Source organism: Centropristis striata, chromosome 18, assembly GCF_030273125.1.
Source record: "Centropristis striata isolate RG_2023a ecotype Rhode Island chromosome 18, C.striata_1.0, whole genome shotgun sequence".
Lineage (NCBI taxonomy): Eukaryota > Metazoa > Chordata > Actinopteri > Perciformes > Serranidae > Centropristis > Centropristis striata.
In genome coordinates, this window is record NC_081534.1 from 5,377,227 (window position 1) to 5,392,564 (window position 15,338).

General features: G+C 39.1%; 1 protein-coding gene across 1 annotated transcript; it reads left to right on the forward strand.

Moving 5' to 3' along the window:
* Positions 1-5,166: 5,166 nt before the first annotated feature.
* On the forward strand, positions 5,167-14,182 carry fermt1 (FERM domain containing kindlin 1). Its single transcript, XM_059355692.1, has 15 exons — positions 5,167-5,420; positions 6,043-6,140; positions 6,724-6,859; positions 7,031-7,168; positions 8,279-8,462; positions 8,578-8,680; positions 8,769-8,876; positions 10,023-10,154; positions 10,349-10,398; positions 10,911-11,035; positions 12,075-12,181; positions 12,320-12,544; positions 12,653-12,777; positions 13,382-13,523; positions 13,617-14,182. Exons 1-15 carry the CDS (start codon positions 5,270-5,272, stop codon positions 13,788-13,790), a joined length of 1,998 nt encoding a protein of 665 aa, XP_059211675.1. The 5' UTR covers positions 5,167-5,269; the 3' UTR covers positions 13,791-14,182.
* Positions 14,183-15,338: the final 1,156 nt, after the last annotated feature.

Consider the following 15,338-nt stretch of genomic DNA (forward strand, 5'->3'; position numbering starts at 1 on the left):
AATGACACAGTTTATGAGGTTCAGAGTTTATTTGTTTGTTTTTGTCATGGAATTTACATTTCCTCTCTTACACAAGGACTCAAGACGACTTTGTGTGCCAGCACTAAAGACTGAGCTGGAACAGACAGCTTAGACAGACTCACAGGCATGTTTGCTACACTTAATCTGTAGGGTGTGGTCAAAATGGTCAAGTGGTCAAAGAAACTGTCCTTCAACTGGAGCACAGAGGTTTAGGCCCTTGTGTTGGCATGCACTCACCCTGCTGAAGTGCCCTTACCAAATCTAGGGCTGTTCTTCAGCAGCTGGCTCTGGCATCTGTCCTCCCTGGATGGGACAAATAAAGAGACACGTTCCCCTGTTAATCAATTAGTCTGATATCATCCATTAAAAAAATGAGACACCACTCCAGACGTCCCCTGAGATGCTTTGTGGTACTTTTTCTGGCTTTGATTCATAATCACAAGCTAGACAGCTAGGGCAGCCAGTAAGATGACACTAACTGAGAGTGACTCAAAAATACTGCCTTGCATTTGTATTCAAATGTGTATTTTTTGTTCTTTTTTAGGCAATTTTCATATTGTGATAACTTCAGTGGCAATTGGCAGCTCCTACTTTCTTCCAGTTGAAGGGAAAATAAAGTGTTTTTAATTTCAGTACAGACATAAATTTGTCCATTACAGCACCTTAATGGTTCAGTGCCATAAAAAGCAAATCTAAATAACTACAGATTTTGAGCAAACAGTGGCACTTTTCTATGCCAAAAGACATGAAATGCCTTTCTTTCAAAACTGGTTCACAAACTTAAGATCTCGCTCTCCTCCAACTCTGAAGTGGTCTAATGGCGCCACTGTGTGGCAGCAACAGAAAATTTAAGTAGCAGTTCTAGGATGTCCTTTACTTAAGAGTTGGCTAATTTAACAGAAAAAAGATTTTGAATGATTTATAATGCCAGTGAATGCAGTTATCTATGATCTCTCAAATACAGAAAGACTGCAGCCTTTAATATTTGTGAATTTTACTGATGCTAGATGATGATGATCATTTTCCGAACACAGTATGACTAATAAATAATAGCTCATTGATGACCATTGAATGACCATAAAAAATGACTAATAACTAAAATAAACTAAAAACATCCTTTCCCACTAAGATTATAATAACAGAGATTTCAACTGCTTTACTCAGAAGAGGCAGCCATAATATGGACATTTAATGACTACAAACGTCTGGAATCTTAATTTGGAGACTGCATTGAGTGTTAACGCACACCTTGCGGAGAGGTGTACAGGAAAAGGAAAACATGCAGAGTTCTACCTAGGTTTGTGGGTGTGCATGTTTTTGGTGGAGGTGAAACAATATCTTTGTACAAAAAGTTAACTGCAGACAATAAATAAGGAAAATCCAAAAAGACAAAATTTATAGACAAAGTTGCTAAAGAAGTCTACTACCAACTGCAACTATTAGATCTGGCAAAATGTCTCAAAGACTTTTTTTATGTTGTTAGATTGCATGGCTCTATATTGATTTTACAATCATTAAGCTTAGGTGGTATCTAAAACAGCTTGTGTGCCTACACCTTATAATGTTTGGGAAAACTCTAATGCGAAAGAAATCACTTAATGTCTTTAGGGCATTGGATACCTGTCTATGGTTTATAGATCTTTATATATATATAATAAAGTTCTATATAAATAATGTGAAAGCATCAAAACAATCAAACTATGGAAACATACGCATAGCCTGTATTCAGAAACTGTTCTTTTAAATCACCTTGATATAAACTTAGTCTGCAGGAATTGATTACTTTCTTTCACCATTTGGAGAGTGGCTTTTAAATAATTGTATTATGTATTTATCATTTTCCATCTGAAAACATGAGTCTGTTGTCCTGTCATAGTATGCATTTTGCTCCAGCCCGGACAAAAGATGCTGTATGATCTTACCAATAGAAACCAGGGGGTGGCAGGCTTCACACATGGGCTCCACTCATGACCAACTGGCTGCAACAGAAGAAATGTCCACATCACGCACAAACTGTTAAAGAAACACACCTACATATTAAAATCTACAAAACTGGCTGTAAGTCAGCCTGGCTGACTGGTTGACAGTAGAATGCCATCTGTACAAATGAGAAAAATGCGAGCAATCAGTTTTACAGTGCTATTGCAGATTCATAGGCTGGCAACATCATTATGTGAAAAAAAAGACCAACTGAGGTGATTCATCTTGATTTACTCATTGGGCAGGGTGTGGGCATTGAAGAAGGTGGGCTGATTCATGTGAGGTAAACTATTATTCATCATGTTGTTGGATTATCTCTTGAAATCCACCTAAACTGGTGCAACAGCCCTGATATGACATTAACACTCCAAGTAGACCTCATTTGAAAGTATTAAATTGCAATCCTTTCAGGGTGTATAAGCCTTCATACTGGCAACAGCCATGGCCAATTATGTAATTGGTATAACCCAGGAATACCTTAAGGGGATTTCATCAAATTAAGCACTAATTTCCAACTCAAGAATGAACTGATTAGATTTTGGCTGTCAAAAGGCAAAGTTTTTCAAGTTACACTGGCTTACTATGTTTTTTTTTTTGTTTTTGTTTTTATTAATTTAGACAAAACACAACACAAATCACCAATGAACAAACAGAGGAAAAACAAGAACAAAACAAAAAACACAACAACAACAAAATCACAAAACCAACCCAAATAAATAAATAAAACCACAATAATAAACAAGAACCTTAACACATCAAAACTAAAACAATACACAAAAACATACATCAAACATAATTACCACATAAAACACACAGTATATCAGTAAACTTGATAACCTAAGAAAAAATAAATAAAAAAGGGTTAAGTTAAATTAAATTATGCCAATTATGTAATTGGTATAACCCAGGAATACCTTAAGGGGATTTCATCAAATTAAGCACTAATTTCCAACTCAAGAATGAACAGATTAGATTTTGGCTGTCAAAAGGCAAAGTTTTTCAAGTTACACTGGCTTACTATGTTTGCTATGATGTCATTAAGTTACCACACTGTAACAAAGTAGTGACACAAGCTGGCGGCAAGCAGTTCGACATATTGAAGTTAAAGTAGCTAATTCTGGATTACAGTTAGCTTACTCATGAGGCTAACGTTAACTCTGCCATGTAACTTTAAAATAGCGTTTGCTGTTAATTAGAATTAGCATACTAGCGTTAAGTCACACATTCATATAGCTATGATTCAACTTTTTAGCCCTGTGGAAGTTGGTTTATTCAATGACATCCCAAACATTAGTTAGAGACTGTGAACGCCTTGTGAACAAACCCACCTTAGCTTTGAAGCACTTGGCCACTTCCTCTAACGGTCCCACCTCCTCTCCACCTCCTCTCCACCTCTCCACCTCCTCTCTACCTGTATCAACTGGGCGTGTTTTACTCCCGAAGGAGCCTCAGTCCAAGTCCAGTCCACTTCACAAGAAATATCTAGGGATAGCTCACCGGCAGAAAACTTTTAATCAAGGTAAGAGTGTTTATGGAGTATTGGTGTTGTGAGTATAAAGGCTAATTATCCAGCTGGGATTGAATAAGCAGGCTTCTCGTGCCCCTGACGAGGGAAAATCACACCTTATGATATGATCATAACAAGTCCAGTGTAGACTTGTTATGTATCTGTGGTAGGCCTCAGTTACACAGAAGGAAGTTAATGGTTAATTTGTAGGATTTTATTGTTCTAATATTGCTATACTAAGGCTGGGCTGACATTACTATATTGATACTACTAAAACTTGATATCGGATACTGCCACAATGTGTGCTGTTATCACATTCATTTTTTATTTCATTTCAGACCATCAGACCCTTTTACCCCTTAGTATATATTATTTTAGAATAAGAAGATAGGCATAGTGCTTTTATCAGGATGATGTCTCCTACTGTTTAGTCGTTGTTACTTGTGTGGATGTCTAGTCCCAGCACTGCATTCCTCTTGTTCCAATATTTAGTCTAGCCCTTCAATACAGTTTTGGTTGGAAACTGAACATCTATACATTGGCAAAATAGTGGATTGAACACTTTTCACATTGGCCAACTCTTAAGGAGTATGAGGGCTCTTTAAATAATCAATTTCTTTGTATGAAAATACATTAGTTTTTCTATTGTTTCCTTTTTAATGAGGCCCAAATTGCTCCATTGCTCCTTCCATCACGTTTTGGTCTTTTTTGCAGCTAGTGTTATATTGTGGGAGTCAATTGATCACGCTCCAACACATCTCAACAAGCCTTTTCCTCAGCAGACTGCAAGCTCAAACTTTTAACTGTAGCCTACAGCTGCACAGGGAGGGAGCAGCACAAAGAAAGAAGAGTGTGTTCATTAAACCTAGCCTCCCGGCAACACAGTTTCACACAGTATACATTTCCACTGAGCTGCCCAGGACAAATGAAACAGGTATTTCTATGATAGTCTAGACCAGTGTGTGTGTGTGTGTGCGTGTGCGTTTGTGTGAGTTGGCATCTCCTTGTTCACCGCATTTTCAGATGTGAAATAAAGGGGGATTGGTGCAGTGTGTGGGGATTGTTGTTTTGCATGGTCTCTCCTGCACCAGATTCGTGTCCCTGCTCGTCACACATTCCTAAGTTGTACCCTCCCTTTTCCTCCTCCGCTTTTCTCCCCTTTCTTACCTGCCTGATGCCTTTTATCCATTCACTCTTTCTCAAATTAAAATCCAACAATCCATCCACCATAGTTATGCCTTTCTGTGCAGAGCCATTCAGCTGTATTATGTTTGCTGTGTTTATGTGTATTCTGCGGTCAGGTCTATTTTTCCTGCTGGCAGCAGACAGTACATCTGCCAGTCTGCGTGTTCCCTGATATCTTATTTATAAATGTATCGGCTGAGAGGAATACTTCAGGGGCTGCGGTATCATTGCAGAGATTCTGCAGAAGAAGTGGGATGAAAATCTGTTCCATCGCCGGCCACTGAGAACACTAACACTGAGAGATCTGTGTTTGTTAACGGCTGGCTAAGATAATTTGGATGTTCCCACAGGATGTTGAGAAACACTTAATCCGCTGACTCATGTTTTCATCCTAGATGTTTCCTAATCTTCCAAACAAAAGAAAGAAGTAAATAATCGACATATTATAGTGGAATTCCCCCACCATGTGTTTAATCAGAGATAGCGGTAGGTCTTTCCATCAAATATTTCTTTTGGTGGCCCTGTCCTGTCTATAATCCATGCACTGTCTCACCTCTGTCTTTTTGGAACAGGGCCATGATCACAGCCGCAGAGTATGGAGAAACATCATGGGAGCTGTCCGTGCAGATAGATCAAAAAGATGGAGATGAGTCCATGAAATTTAAGCTGAGGGTGAAGGGAGACTTGCACATCGGAGGCCTCATGCTTAAGCTGGTGGAGAAGATCAGTAAGTAAAAATCTGTCACACTCAATTTTGGTTTGTTAATCTGATAAGAACACATCCATTTGACTTAGTCTTAAGCACAGTGTTCCCACCTCCCCCTGCTGCCATGACAGGTCTGTTAGTCAAGCCACTCCCTTGTTTGCGCTGCATTTTTTTCCACAGCAGTGCCATTGTTTTTCCACAATACAATGGCCTGTGTTGCCCTAGGGGCCAAAGTTCAGCCACAATCGGATCTGATATCTCTTTACAGTTCCTTATTAATGTGGAGGAGCTAACGTAGTATGAAGGCATGTAAGGTGGTTTACAGAGCGTGAGACATAATAAATGACTAAGTAGCCTGTCATCAGCAGACGGATTTAAGTCCAACACCAAACATGATGTCAGGTAGACTCATAAAACCACACTTTAATCATGCTTAGCCACCCACACACCTGTGGGTACAGGAAGTGTTTGTGTTGGTAGCACATGTAGTGGTTGTACAGTAGTTACAAAGTCAGAGCGCCGCCTCAAGACCCTTTAAACTTGGCATGTAAATGTGTGCAATAGCTTTGAGTGTGAGCTACCATTTAAACTTTAGATATGACTTGGTAGTAATATGTTACATACATAATATGTGTGTCTACAGAGGCACCTCAGGACTGGTCAGACCATGCACTGTGGTGGGAACAGAGGAAATGTTGGCTGCTCAAAACCCACTGGACCTTGGACAAGTACGGGATTCAGGTAATATGTAGATGCCAAAGCAATTTAATACATTTTTATAACTGTGCTGATCTTTGATAGTTTGTATTATAGCTTATATATCTTTTAATTCCAAAAACATTCGAAATTCATTAAATTCTATTGAGCCCATGGCACAGTATAATGATACAGTCGACTCCATAAAAACTAAATTCTGTGTGTGTGTGTGTGTGTGTGTGTGTGTGCAACTCCTTCAGGCAAGGAGAACCATCACTTGTTTTTATGTAGTCTGGATCATTTACTTGCTCTGTAATGCAAACCCATTATACTTTTATCAAAGCAGTAATGGCCAAATTCAGGCTGACAAAGATCACGAAAATGTGTTAATTATGCATTTCACACACACAAATAGGCTTACTATCTACTTACTATCTAACAGCTACCTACTATCTACATACTGTACTATGCACATATACCCTTTGTTTACATACATTCCACAGACAGGGGAAGTTCCTCTAAGCCCAGCTAAGGTTGCGGATAGCTCCAGACCAGCACAATAAGGAGAGATAATTATGGATTTTTCAAGTGTGGTTCAGATTTTTAAAAAACACATTTTTCTACACAGGCTGATGCAGACCTGCGCTACACACCTCAGCACAAACCCCTGTTGATTCAGCTCCCAAATATGAAAACCATCAAAATGACCGTCAGCTTCTCCAGTGTGGTCTTCAAGGCGGTGTCGGAGATCTGTCGAATACTCAGTGAGTTTCTCTGTCCTTTCTGATTTAAGTGGGCCTTGTGTCTAGTGTCTTCTGTGCTTTTGTTAAGATCTAGTGTGTCTAGGTAGAAACCTTGTTTGTTCTAAAATGAATACTCACCTTCCTCTCCATTTTCTTCCTGTTCCCTCACATCTTGTGTTTGCTTCATCTCAGACATCAGAAGATCAGAAGAACTGTCTTTGCTGAAGCCTCCAGACGATCCCTCCAAGAAGAAGAAAAAGAAAGACAAGAACTCAGCACAGGCTGACATCTGGGATATTGATTTACTTAGCGGGGGACCAGGAGGCACAGGTACTTTGAAACACGGTGATATTTCTTAACAAGGCTATAAACAAAAGTATCGCAGCACAGAAGCACCTAACCTTGTTTCAAAAGCAATCTGCAATGTCTCCGAAAATATTTGGGTTAATACTCATATAATGAAAAGGAATGGAAATGTTTACTGAATGTTTCTGGCTACATTAAGTATGTCTTCTGTTATTTTATCATAGGGTAAGACTGTAATATCATTATGGCTTCCACAATAATATAAACTTGTTGCGTGAAATATTAATGCTTTATGTTGGGAGTGCCTGCTAACACATGATTACAAGATAAAAATGTCTAAAAAAGTCCAGTTTAATTTATATTAAGCTCAAAGAAGAGACTTTGATGAACTTATTTGATAATTTATTTGATACATTTGACGTTAAAGTTTAATAGATCTATTTCACTGCAGACAAATACAGGTGTAACAAATAACCAAGCCATTTTTAATTTTTGTAGGAGATTAATGTCTTCTGAATGTTATTGGACACAGATTAATGTTCAGTCCCACAAGGGAAAGCCTCTTAATTGCTATGTGTTACTTCTGCCGGAAGACAAGAAAGAAGAAATCTCTCTGCATAGTGCTGCAGAGATCTGACAGGCCACAGTTTTCATCAGTGAGATCTGAAAGAATTGTTCAGTATGCTGCAGCGTTGGTCGGGGTTTCCCCAGCACAGACTCACTCACCGAGTATCCAGTTTGGATTCCACACCTAGCTAAAGATCACTCTAATGAACACCCTTGATCTCTTCCGCCTTTAAAGTCGACCCAGTTGGAACCTTCCGAGTTTCATCATGCTTAATTTTGTTTTATGAAGTTTTATTCGAATTGATGATTCTTCTTTTAAAATGTTCTTTTACTTTTTAAACATTTTATCGATTTCCTATACAATCTGATGGTGATTTAATCCCAACTTGGAATGCAGCTCCCTTTCCAGTGCCTCTAAAGGTACTTTTGGTATTTTCAAAAAGATCCTTGTTATTAATGACAGGAGTGGCTGTTAAGTGAAGTGCAGTCAACTCACTAAACCTCCCAACAGCCCCCCTCCCTTCTAGTCTCATTTTAATCATTTATCTACCATTCTCCTTATAAAAGGCCCCATGTACAGTAAGACTATGACAGCCACCTACGACCCAGAGAACGGGATGCCGGTTTCTGCCACCAGCCTTTGGTTTGGAGAAAACCCTCTTGCCGAATCTCAGCCAAACTTGCCGCCTGCTGAGCTGGCAAAGCTGTACCAGCCGCTTTCACTAGTGGACAAAGCAGTCAACAATGCAGGGTAGATGAAAATCCAGATTTTCTTTCTCTTTTTGATTTGAAACTAGGAGTGCTATATAATTTTGATGATATTTCTAACCACAAACCTAATAATTGGTTGTTGCTATGACCGACAGGTGGTTGGACTCGTCTCGTTCTCTCATGGAGCAAGACATTCAAGATGAAGACAAGCTGTTGCTCCGCTTCAAGTACAATGTCTTCTTTGACCTCAATCCTAAAGTAAGAGACCCAAAATGTATCCCTTGGAAAATCATTTTTGACTTGAAGTTTTTGAATTAAGTTTGAGTCTCTGTTCATGTGTTTTTAGTATGATGCTGTCAGAATAACCCAACTGTATGAACAAGCTCGCTGGTCCATCCTGCTGGAGGAGATAGACTGCACTGAGGAGGAAATGCTGATGTTTGCTTCATTACAGGTGACAACATGCCAGCACAGTTATGAATGTGACGTAAGGCTCTGTATGTATGATAATATGCAGTCAGTTCTTCAGCATAATAAACCAAGGCTACCTTAGGCTAGCCGTTGAGTCTAAAATGAAGAAAACACTATAAAATGGAAACAGATTGCTCCAGTCAAGTGGTTATATGCCAGTTTATTCTGTTTTAGCTTACATACATACATATTTTTATTTTCTAGCAAATCAAAATACTCCCAAAGTGTGCTGGCTTTGTCTCATTTTACACCTCAGTACTTTTGTTTTTTTTAATCTGGCGTTGTTAACATAAGTAGGTAACTGATGCTTATTTTCTATAAAAGCAACATTTGACCAGGAGGACATGACACTACAGTGCAAATTATGTCGGTCCGTAATTATTATGTTCACATTAATAAAATAATAATAATACTTTTAATAATAAGTTAAACTGACCCAAACGCTTAATTGACTAGTCAACTAATCGCACGCATCCTGAATTCAAAGCTACTAAACAGAGGAGATGAGATGAGGCAACATCTTTAACACTTGCATGTAGGTGTTAATTTTAGAACTAAACTAAGTTATGGCACTCCGGATTTAAACTGGCTTGTTTAAACACAGTTCTTTGAATGGCATAATTATGTGGCCTAAATTAGCTTTAAATACAGTTTATAGGTGTCTTGGAGCTCTGAATATTATCCATCCTGGAAAGCAGATTTGGTGTCTAAATCCATGCAAGGACGTGTCAGTACATGAAGAAAATCCCACTGAAGCGGGAGGATGGGAGGGAGAGATAGAGAGGTAAAGGAGGAGAGATCGAATGGCAGAAAAAGTCAGATTTAAAGCTCCCCATCAGAGAATTGCTGCTCTAAGGAAAGAATGATTACCATTAATTATGGCAAAGTTTTAGTTGTGACATTCTCTGAGGCCATCTCTGGTCCGTTCAGCTGTTATTTTGCAACGGCAGGGACAGTGATTCAGAAATCACAGTGATTCAAAGAGAGATCAACGTTACACTCACCTACACATTGGTGCAATGGCTGGCTGTGTTCAAACCTCCCTCTGACTCATGCCTGCCTTGCATAACCTCTTAAGTCATTGTGTACTTGTTACTTGTAAAAAACTTTCAGTTTGTTTCATTTCCAGTATCACATTTGTAAACTGACCCTGTCGAGTGAACCAGTGGACCGCTCCAACGAACCAGAAATAGATGAAGTAGAAGCTGCCCTGTCCAACCTGGAGGTGACGCTTGAAGGCAGGCACACAGACCGAATTCTGGTAAACATATTTTTTTAGACAGTACTACACTGGAGTGAATGTTAACCATAATTTGAAGGTTTTCAGGTCTGTTACAGTAGAACACCTGTTTTTAAGCAGGAGTGATAGGTAGGCCTCCCGATGATTGCATGTCTTAACATGGTGATGTCAGGAGGAGACACAGGATAATTCACACTTGTTTGTCCCGCCCCCAGGAAGACATTACAGACATTCCAGAGCTGGCTGATTCCCTCCGGCTGTTTAGGTAAGCCCACCTTTGTTCCTTTGACATTAAGACACCATTATCAATAACTGAAGTATCTTCGATGTGAAATTGATTTTTTACTTTCCTTTAAGCCCTCTTCATTCTAGTGCCCTTTAATCAACATAATTTAGTGACTTGCAGCCTTTAGGTGATTTATGGGAGAGGGGTAAAATATATGTATTTTTAAAGTGTATCTCATGACCTCCTGAAACATTCATGCTGTTTCGCTTACAGTCTTTTATTCAAGTCAAGTCAAGTCAAGTCAAAGTTTATTTATAGAGCACATTTAAAAAACAACCTCAGTTGACCAAAGTGCTGTACAGTTATTACAATAGAATAAATCATACACAAATAGGTATAAATAAAAACAATGAAAACAATAAAATACTAAAAACAATAAAATAAAATAGAATAAAATAGTAATAAAATTACTCAGAAGTATTCAGACGTATCAAGGTCATAACTTGACCAAAAACAATGATTTGTTGTTCTTTCCTTCGGTCTAAAATCAGGCCTAAAAGACTAACACTGCGGCCGTACAAAGAGTACTGGTTTGTATTCAAAGACACCACCATCTCCTACTACAAGAACAAGGAGGCCTCCTTTGGAGAACCCATCGAGCAGTTTCACCTTCGAGGTCAGTGAAGAAGAATGAAAACACTACTTAATGTGTTCTGTGTTGTTACTGGCCACAGGAGCGTGTGGTACTGTTCAGGTGTTGTTTTCACCTTATGAGTCTGTGTTTATGTGCATCATCGTGGTAAAATGTGGTCCTTGAGACACCTACTCTACTGAGAACTACCACATAAATGGTTTTGAGACTTTGCCAGGGATTTATGTGTCAATCTTTGGACAGATATTGTTAGTAGGAAACAAACAAAATGGTTCAGACAGATACAAAAGTATTCCAGCCTAACAGCAACAGCCGTGTTTGTGCTCGTGCACAGGACTGGAAAGGCCACAGATGTATAAAGAGAAGTGGGAGCAAGAAGGATGGTAAAAAAAAAAAAAAAGAGCAGTGGTGGGAGGGGTGTATTTGTTTGGATCTTTAGTTCACATTAACACTCTCTCCTGAATCGCTGACTCCACCTTTAAGTTGCAGAAGCTGCAGTTTTATTCCCTGATAATAGCAGATCTGTTTTATATTGCTGTTCTTCTTCTGCAGTTACAGTGGCAAGAAAAGTCTTACAGACTGTGTATCCCCTTCTAGTCTTGTGCAAGTCAACAATTCTTGATCGTAGGTCTTCAGTGGTCACTTTTTTGCGAGGCATGGTCACATCAGCAGATGCTTATTGTGAATAGCGAACTCAAAAAGTTTGAGTGTTTGTCAAAGTAGCTCAACACCTCACTCTAATCTTGTTTCATTGATTGGACTCCAGGTTTGCTCTCATGACTCCAGTTAGCTCTTGATGGACTTATTAGCCAAAGGGTTCACTTACTTTTTCTACCATCACAATGAAGGATGTTTAATGAATGTAAGGAATAAAGACATGAAATATTATAATTGTTTGTGTTGTATAAGGTTAAGCACATTGTGTTTTTATTCGGGATACTTGGGATGCAGATCAGATTACATTTTATGACAAATTAATGCAGAAAACTAGGTAATTTCAAAGGATTCACACTTTTTCATGCCACTATAAATTTTCCATTTTCTCTTTTTTTTCATTTGACAGGTTGTGAGGTAGTCCCTGATGTCAACGTGACAGACAAAAAGTTTGGCATCAAGCTCCTGCTCCCAGTTGCTGACGGGATGAATGAGGTGTACATCCGGTGTGACAATGTAAGGCCCACCATTTCTTCCCCCTGCTTATTAGCATTTCCAGTAATAACCAGCATATCTTCCTCTCTTTAAAATCCCTATAGAGCATGCATTCATAAGCATGAGCTCATATTTTTAACTGTCCTGTAACTGCTGCAGGAAACACAGTATGCAAAGTGGAAAGCTGCATGTATCCTGGCGTCCAAGGGCAAGACAATGGCCTACAGCTCCTACAAGTCAGAAGTGAAGAACATCCAGTCCTTCCTGCAGATGAAGAGCCTGGCGCCCCCTCCTGGTCAGGCAGCCCCTGACCTTGACGCTATGGAGATGAATGCCGAATGTTTCTTTTCCCCACGCTACACCAAGAAGCACAAGACTAAACAGGTCTGTTTAAGGGCTTTATGCAATATACTTGACTATGCCAACAGCCATCAGCATGACATCACTGAATATTTTTACTCAATCTGCCTGTGGTTTTGTTGCTGTTTTAAGCTGACTGCACGTATCCTGGAGGCCCATCAGAACATAGCACGGCTGTCCCTCGTGGAGGCTAAGATGCGCTTCATCCAGGCCTGGCAGTCGCTCCCAGAGTTTGGTATCAACTACTACATTGTCAGGTATAACGCATATTTATTTAGTTCTAGTCAATGATGGAAAGTTACAAAGTAGATTTTCAAAAGTACTCTACTCAAGTACAGTTTTGAGGTACTTTGTGCAACTTTATACTTTATTCCACTATACATTCCACAGGCTAATATTGTTTTAGTCCACTACATTTATCTGATAGTTCGTAGCTACTATTCACAATAAGATTGGACACAGGAAACTTCAAAACCTACCAATTTGTATATGAACTATTTCAAATCACAAATATCTGCAATCTACAACAACGAATAAACATACTGCTTAATACATCTGGAACATTTAAAAAATATATTATATGCAACACAGTCATTTTATGCTGACAGGAGCCATTCAGCTCCTTATTGAATACTTTACTTTTAATACTCTTTGTTACCAATACTTGCCAGTACTCTTCAGTAGAATTTTCACTTTTACTTGTGACAGAGTATTTCTACAGCATGCTATTGCTACTTTTACTAAAGTAAAAGATCTGAATACGTCTTCCACCACTGATTATAATACAGATAAAAGGGTGACATATTTTTTTAATCTAAATGTAATTTATGAGTGATCATTTTGTTTTTATTTGTGTTTCAGATTCAAAGGCTGTAAGAAGGAGGAAATTTTGGGGATCTCATACAACCGTATGATTCGTATTGACATGTCCTCTGGTCTGCCTGTCACCACATGGAGGTTTGCCAACATGAAGCAGTGGAACGTTAACTGGGAGATAAAACAGGTGAGGGATCATTGTGATGTGTGTTAGTCTTTTGGGGTATTTCCTATGGACAGGATTACTTCAGAGACATGAATCCTTTGTTTGTTATTCCAGGTGACCGTACAGTTCGACCAGAATGTGTCAATAGCCTTCACCTGTTCGAGCTGTGACAGCAAGGTGGTTCATGAGTTCATTGGCGGGTACATCTTCCTCTCCACAAGATCTAAAGACCAGAACGAGACACTAGACGAAGAACTGTTCCATAAACTAACTGGAGGCCAAGAATGAGGAAAGATATAAGCTTGTGCTTCTTATACTAACACTGTTGTTTATTTGTTACAATGTGAATGTACAGCATTCATCTACTGTAGCCATGGTAACAATAAACACTGAGCAAACCACTGCCAAAGAAAATGTAATACTGTACACTGTAATTTTCGCATTTTCACTCACAGAACAACAATAGTATCATTTTTTGTCATTATATATCCTGCTGTGAACAGTAATAGCAATGTACCCTGCACTAGAAAAATAATGCCGTTTATGTAAATATGTAGTCAAGATTATTCTTCAAGACTTCTTCAAGACATTGATATTTTGTAGGAATTAAGCTTTTTTTAGGTGAAGAGATGTCCTCTTTTAAAACAGAAAAACATTTTGTAAAGCTCATTAAAGGGTGTTTTTGTATTTCACAACTTGTTTCTCTTTTTTTATATATAATTTGCTGGTGTAGGCATATTATCTGTTTTTCCTGCTCAAATTCATGTGGCGAGGAGTTGTCCACCTTAATTTTGTAATAGGTTGGAGAGCAAATACAGCCAAACCCACACTGTGAACTATTGTCATGGAGACTAAAAAAAAAAGAAGCTTCATAATTTACTCTGTATCTGTGTCTTGGATTGATGATTCACTCAGCTATATGACTTCCAAGTTTAATATAACTTGAAAATGACTTGAGACTTGCAAGTATCTCAAGATGTCTCCCAGCTTGCATCATTTATTTCAAAAACATTTAATCGTGTTATCTCTTTTGCAGTGTAGGATGCTCTCTTTTGCTCTTTCAACCGCCTCACTGCTACACTGCTGTACACTTGTGGTGGGCAGGTGGAGTTGGCACATCGTTTAAAAAGCTGTTATAAAACACCAGATTGCGGCCCCATGGTGGGAAATAAAATGTAACCACTCGGGCTGGGTGATGACGTAGTCACACATCTGCCAATGCTAACAATATATTGTATTTAGTATAATCTTTTTTTTTTTTTTTTGAGCATTTTTGCTGTTATTGAAAGTGATAGATAGAAAGGAGGAGACAGAGGGGAGGACATGCGGCAAAGGGACCTCAGGCCGGGTTCGAACCCGGGTCCGCCGCAGGAAGGACTCAGCCTTAATGGTACGCGCTCTACCAGTGTGAGCCACCAGGACGCCCCAATTTAGTGGGTATAATATATGAATATGCAAATTACAGTGCCATGAACACTATGATGAAACTATGTGACTCATATGCATGTCGCTTTTGATTATGAAATTGTAACATAATATGACATGGGAAAGTATGTATCCACAGTCCACACCTTCACTGTGGGCATTTTCTTTTAACACTGCTGCCACATCTACACATTGCTAACCCTCCACAACCTTGCACCCTCATACCTCACTGAGCTCCTTCAAACCTCCACACCTTGCCGTACACTCAGGACCTCCTCTGCTTCACTCCTCTTCACCCCTTCCGCCCATTTAGCCACAACGGGACTAAGATCTTTTAGCTGCTCTGCCCCTCGACTCTGGAACAATCTCCCTCAGTACATGTTGTCTCTAACAACACTGTCAACCTTCAAG